The following is a 7,654-nucleotide window of genomic DNA, read 5'->3' on the forward strand; positions in this document are numbered from 1 at the left end:
TATATCATAGTAGGCAGGAGCTTATTGATGATGATGATAATAATAATAACGGGGATATACCTACTGGGACTACTACAACAATAAATCACCATGATCAACAACAACAATCAGCCTACAATGATCTTGAACAATTTCTCGGACGTTACTATGTAATGGTAGCCCAATCATTCAAACAGTATACCCAAGGGGTACAACCATCCCCGGGTAGACTGGCCAAAGTTGGCTGGATGAAACTATCCGACCTATTGTTTATCATACGTTTTACTTTGATAATATTTCTATCACCATCGACCAAAAAATCGCAACCATGGCTCCAGTATCTGCTTGGCGATGCCTATACCGGTGACTATCTACTGGTATGCGGTGTACTTGTCCTAGGCCATTTGACAACAATGGCCCTGAGCTATCAACTACTAGCCCTCGAGCTAAATGGCCAGATGACTGTCTACGATTATTTGGATCGTATACCCAGTGGTCGGCTCCGGTATCAACTAAACCCCCGATATATGAATCAATTCCAACGGACAGTCAGATTCTACAGGCGCTATATGTCCGATCGGTTTCTATGGTTAATGACCCTGAACTCCCTGATCATGAATATTAAGCCACCAATTCAACGCTATCTCCAAAAACCAATGGATATCCTATTACTGGGGAGTGTCCTATTTTGGACAGTCGACTCCCTGTATGGTGTCTTGAATTTTTATGCTGTATTCATTGGTATGTCTAGATTTTGGACTACTAGTCTAACCTATTTGCGGCTACAGTTTCGCCAATGTAACCAAACAATTGATTGGTCTATGCGTTCCGAAAATACCTGGGTACTGACCCGGGCACTCAAGCATCATCACCATTGTTGCCAGTATACTACCCAATTGAACCGGGTTATCTGTATACTAATGTTTATTATACAAACATCGGCAGCATCGGCCCTAAATCTGGCCCTATTTGTTGCCCAATCACCCCAAACCCGTCCGGGAACCCGACTATCAACGGGTATTATATTCCTGGGTTGTTCGGCCCTAATATTTACTCTGAACCTAAAGTGTGCAGCAGTTACCCGGGCAGCTCATCTACCCTATCGTCGGGTATTCCGATTGTTACAATGGAAACAGCTATCGTTGGACAGTCGTCTAAAGGTTAGCCGTTTTATTGAACGATTATCCGTGGGTCCGAAAATTGGGTTTTATTGTCTAGATTTGTACGAAATGAATTCAAATACATTTTATTTATATACGGCAGCCTGGTGCTATAACTATATAATGGTTACCAAGTTTATCTATAAAACTGGTATATTATAAAATAAAAATTTTTAGTATTTTAATTTTTCTAATATTTTAATTTTAGCCAAAAAACCTAGTTAAAATATTTTTTGTTGTTAAAAAATAAATTTCTATTATTATATATATTTTTAATTTAATTATGTATTTATTGTTTATTTTATTATTTGTTTGTTTTTTTTGGTTAATAATTAATTTTTTTTATATTTTTTTTGTTACAATACTATGATGATAATAATATTTTAAAAATTGTTATTGTAATTTTTATATTTATTTTTGTTTATTATAATAATTATGTTTTTTTAATTATTATAATTATGACAATAATAATAATAATAATAATTGTTTTTTTAATATTTTTATTATCTATTTTTATTAAACCAAAAAAAATTTATTGATTTATCTATTTTAATGTATCTTTTAATCTATTAATTTATGTGATATTTATGTTATATTATTTTAAATAATAAATATTTTTATTAACTATAAATTTTATACAATATTATTACCAGTACAGTAAACTTATTGTTAAATATATTTATTTAAATTATTTACTGTTTATATAGTGTGTAGTACTTAATAATTTAAATCGTAAATATTATTAACTTTTTTTTAAATAATTATTATTTTAATGATTATAAAATAAAATATTTAGTATAATAATAGGTATATGATTTGAATAATATTTTATTTATATTTAGAAGCAATAATAATAATAATAATTATTATTATTATTATTAAAAGCAATTAAAAAAAATTTATTATTTTTTTAATATAATTTATTTAGTTATTTATTCAAAAATCATAATGTCATAAAAAAATATATTTTTTAATTATTATTTTGATATTTTTAAAAAATATTATTTTGATATTAAAAAAACAAAACTTTATTATTTTACATAAGTTAGTAATTTATTGCATATATTATTAAATAAAATATTGAAATAAAAAATTAAAATAATAACTTTTAAACATTAAAACAACGCATTTTAATCAATTAATTAATTAATTATTAATATATATTTTTTAAAAACGTGTAATATATTTTAAATTATATAAATTTTTTAAAAATCATACTAAAAGACAAAAATTATTATTTTTTATTTTTAGTTATTAAATTAATTTGTCCTATTATTGAAAACAAATTAATTTAACTAAATGTATTTTTTAAAATTATTATTATAATATGCAAATAAACTGCTAATAATTTTCACGAATTCCTGAAAGGAATACGTATATGCATTCTATAAGTCGGTTTGTCGGTCTGTCTGTCCCACGAGGACATAAGTTCGAATCCACTATCTACTACAATTTTTTTTGATTTTTTTTTTGCTTTTTTTTAAGTTTATTTTTTAGGAAATTGAAGAAAGTGGTGTTCAAAAATTAATTTAAAAAAAATTTGAATTTTTTTTTATTTTTTTTTTGATTTTTTTTCGTTTTTAAGTTTATTTTTTAGGAAAATAGTAGTTTATTTTGTAATACTGAATCATTTGATACCCCACATGACTATAGTTTTTATTTTGTCATACTAAATCGTTTGATACCCTACATAACTATAGTTGATTTTATTTTATCATACTGAATTTAATTTTTAATTATGATTAGGAATTCGTTTGGAAATGCTTTCTAGCATTCTCAACTGGTTTCTAATGCATTTTTACACAACACATTTTAAAAATTTTATTAATTAAATTTTTAATTAAAATTTTTTTTTTAAAAAAAACCAACCATATGTGATATTATTAATTATATGAAAAATAATTTATAATAAACGACTAAAAATATTTTATTTTTAGTTATTTGATTAATTTATTTAACAAACAAACAAACAAATATAATGACTCAGCAAAATCATCTATTGATTATATTGAACGTATTGATTTTGATGATGATGATGATCATCCTAGTTAGTCATCATCATCATCATCAAGTTGAATGTAGTGGTGGTGGTGGTGGTGATGGTATGCTAGATATGCCCGAATCGTTTATGAATGATTTTTTTGGTGATGATAGCGCTAAAAAAGTGTCTAGAAAAAACAAACATGCTAAACCAACTAGCGTTGACAAAAACGATGATGCTGCTGATGATGCAGATGATAATGATCATGATGATAATCCTACTACTATTACTACTACTAGTAGTAGTAGTAGTAGTGACTCTATTGTTAATACTGCTGCCGGTGCAGCTCCTGGTACCGCCATTGTTAATACAGCTGCCGGTACAGCTCCTGGTGCCGCCATTGGAAATACTGCTGCCGGTCCAGCTCCTGGTGCCGCCATTGGTAATACTGCTGCTGGCGGTCCAGCTCCTGGTGCCGCCATTGGTAATACTGCTGCTGGCGGTTCAGCTCCTGGTGCCGCCATTGGTAATACTGCTGCTGGCGGTCCAGCTCCTGGTGCCGCCATTGGTAATACTGCTGCTGGCGGTTCAGCTCCTGGTGCCGCCATTGGTAATACTGCTGCTGGCGGTCCAGCTCCTGGTGCCGCCATTGGTAATACTGCTGCTGGCGGTCCAGCTCCTGGTGCCGCCATTGGTAATACTGCTGCTGGCGGTCCAGCTCCTGGTGCCGCCATTGGTAATACTGCTGCTGGCGGTCCAGCTCCTGGTGCCGCCATTGGTAATACTGCTGCTGGCGGTCCAGCTCCTGGTGCCGCCATTGGTAATACTGCTGCTGGCGGTCCAGCTCCTGGTGCCGCCATTGGTAATACTGCTGCTGGCGGTTCAGCTCCTGGTGCCGCCATTGGTAATACTGCTGCTGGCGGTCCAGCTCCTGGTGCCGCCATTGGTAATACTGCTGCTGGCGGTCCAGCTCCTGGTGCCGCCATTGGTAATACTGCTGCTGGCGATCCTGCTCCTGGTACCGCCATTGTTAATACAGCTGCCGGTACAGCTCCTGGTGCCGCCATTGGTAATACTGCTGCTGGCGGTCCAGCTCCTGGTGCCGCCATTGGTAATACTGCTGCTGGCGGTCCAGCTCCTGGTGCCGCCATTGGTAATACTGCTGCTGGCGATCCTGCTCCTGGTGCCGCCATTATTAATACTGCTGCCGGTGCAGCTCCTGGTGCCGCCATTATTAATGCTGCTGCCGGTCCAGCTCCTGGTGCCGCCATTATTAATACTGCTGCCTTTGCAGCTCCTGGTACCGCCATTGTTAATACAGCTGCCGGTCCAACTCCTGGTGCCGCCATTGCTAATACTGTTTCTACTACAACTAGCTATAGTACCGGTGCCGCTAATGCTAATCCTAATACTAAAAACCATTGGTAATTATTGCTACACAATGTTAAAATTGAAATCAATTTTTATAATAATATTATAACTGTTATTATTATTAGTTTGAAAATGTTTTAATAAATTAATAAATTAAATTTATTGTTTTCTAAAAAAATTGTATTAATTATAAGAATAATGATTTTAATTTTTTAGAACCAATTGTCAATAAAATTAAAACAAATTTACTCAATCAATTTTAAACACTTATAATAATAATATATATTTGTTTAAATAAAGTTTTGTTTTTAAAAATATACTAAAATATTTATTATTTAAACAACTGTAATTAATTAATTACCCCCAAATATTAGCTAGGTAAATTTAAATATTTTTAAATTTTTAATTAGTTAATAAATCAATGTGAGTAACTGTTTGCTTTTTTCGTATTTTAATTTTAACTTGTTAAGTTTTTAACTATGATAATTAATTTTTTAAATATAATTAAATGTTATTTTATTGAAACTTATAAAACTTATTTTTTAAACTACAGTAAAAATTATTTGCAAATAATATTTTATAATTAAATACATGTTTATTTTGTAAAACAAATTTATACAGATCAAATATTTAATATTTTATTTTAATTAAATTATTATTAATAAAATATTGATCTAAACAAAAATATATTATTAGTTTATTATTAATAATAATAAAATTTTTAACAATAATATTTCTATAAATCGTATTAAATAATTTACTTATTAATTTAAATTAGACTAAATAAATTTTAATATTTTTATTGTTTTTTATTTTTTTATTATTATTATTAGTTTAATGTAGATTATTATGAAAATAAAACTATGAAAACAAAAATTTCTAATATTAATATAATAAATAAATATTAATTTTAATATTTTTTATGTGGGTGTTTGTATGTGTTTTCAATATGTAATAAATTACACAAAAATAAAAATAAATAAAAACTTAAAACTAAAAAAAAATAAAACTTAAAATATATAACAATAATGTCAATAAAAAAATATATGCACATTTAATTACTTAAATATTTAAAAATAAAATAAAATAAAAAGCATATTTAATTAATTTATTTTAACAAAAAAAACAATTGATTAATAAATCTATTTTTCTACAAAATTAATATACAATATATTTTTTTGGCAAAATAATTGTGAAAAAAAACAAATATTAATTTTTTTTAAATATTTATAATATTATTATTATTATTGAAAATTTAATTTAAATTATTATTTATAAAATTGTATGAATACTACTGTATATGTTATGACAATAGACAGTCCGGTCCATATGATTGACGATTGAATGGTAAACAGTGAACAAGCGGTCAAATCGATAGGTTGTCGGCGTATATGTGCTAACAGTGCCGTCAATTGGTGTAAACAATCGCCGGTTATAGTTGTGTCCAGCGATTTGTAATATTGATCCGTCAATGATGTATAGGTTTGACGGGATTTGTTTGACATATTAATTGAACTAATTGTTAGCCAAATATAGTTAATTGTATAAAATATTAGACGATTTACGCTTATAATCAAATCAAACCAATTGCCTATTGTTTGTTATTATAGCGAAACAAAAATTAATCAATTAATTTCAAAAAGTTTTTATTATTTACTAATTATAATAAGTGTAATAATAATAATACTAACAGTAATTATGTTGTTAATAATAATAAAATTTTTAAAAATTAAAATAAATGAAATAAGCCTAATATTAAAATAAATAAAACTTTTTATTTAGCTAGATAATATTTAATGTTAATTAATTTATTACAATTTTTTTAAAAAACTTAATTAATGTTATTATTATTATTGTAAAAGTTTTAACTTTAGATTATATTATAAATACTATTAGTTATTAAATTATTCAGTATTTTATTATTAATTTTTAAAAATAAATTTTTTGATAAATAGTAATTTGATTATTATTTTCAACAACAACAACAAAAAAACTGTAAAAAATAAATTATAATTAATATTACTAAAGTAAATTAAAATGTACTAGTACTAATAAACTAGATGTTTTAGCCTCTCGTTAAAATTTTTAAAAAATTATGTTTTTTAATATAAAAATAATCTAATATTTATTTAATTAATATTAAAAATAATCTAATATTTAATTATTTAATTAATTAATTTAAATTTAAATTATTTAATTAGTATTATTAATATTACATACCTGTTATACCTTGATGACTTACTAATAAATTGACAACATGAAATGTAAACTTACAAATATCTAATATATTATAAATATATAGTATCAACAATGTACTAGATACATTTTGTTGTAACCTATAAGCTTGTCGACTAATTTGATAATGTCGAAATTCTATACATTTTAAATTATCTAGATTAAATTTTCTACAATTTAATTGATCAAACATTTTACCAATTATTTGACAATTCAAACAAATATACACGGTAGCCAATTGACATGGTAATTGGGTACATAGATTATATAGGGCATGTAGCAATGTACTTAATAATTGACCATGTTGAAATAAATTACGATAATACAATTTCATTAATATATATGGTTCTAGTTGAATCAATTGTTTCATGGTTACCAATATAATATAGCTTAAAATATTTATAGTAATATAAATTAGCATCAAGCATAATCTATATGTATACCATCTAGTTAATTTTTGTTGAATAATTAATTTATTATCTAGTACAAATTTATCGCATTTTAAATTAAACATGATAGTTAATGGTGCCGATAATTTTAGCATTACCAATGTCAATAGAAATAGATCGTAATCAGTTTTATATTTATTACTATAGGATGTACTAGTCAGAAAGTTAATTTTTATATAAACTACCATGATCAAATTGCCAGCTATAACTAGACGAAATAAATATAATTTTAAATAATTAATTATCAATTGATTTAATTTTAAATTTTTTAGGTTAACTGATTGTTGACGAAAACCAAAACACTTCATTATAGTTTTTAGATAATCATTAAATGATTTATTATTATTATTATTATTAGTTGGTGTTGTTGTTGATGACATATTTTTAAAAAAATATATTACATAAAAATTAAAATTGTTTAATAAATTATTAGTTTTTATTTTAAATATTTTTAGTTTAACTATTTAAAACTATTACTA

The 7,654-nt window shown here is 26.9% G+C and overlaps 1 protein-coding gene across 1 annotated transcript; it reads left to right on the top strand.

Annotated features, from left to right (window-relative positions):
- The first annotated feature begins 3,074 nt into the window (after window positions 1-3,074).
- Window positions 3,075-4,614, top strand: LOC128953240 (circumsporozoite protein-like). The gene has a single exon (XM_054298716.1). It carries the CDS (start codon window positions 3,118-3,120, stop codon window positions 4,546-4,548), a length of 1,431 nt encoding a protein of 476 aa, XP_054154691.1. The 5' UTR covers window positions 3,075-3,117; the 3' UTR covers window positions 4,549-4,614.
- Window positions 4,615-7,654: the final 3,040 nt, after the last annotated feature.

Source organism: Oppia nitens, unplaced genomic scaffold, assembly GCF_028296485.1.
Source record: "Oppia nitens isolate AA-2021 unplaced genomic scaffold, nextdenovo-longstitch-racon4-pilon3 scaffold21_pilon_pilon_pilon, whole genome shotgun sequence".
In the NCBI taxonomy this organism is placed as follows: Eukaryota; Metazoa; Arthropoda; class Arachnida; order Sarcoptiformes; family Oppiidae; genus Oppia; species Oppia nitens.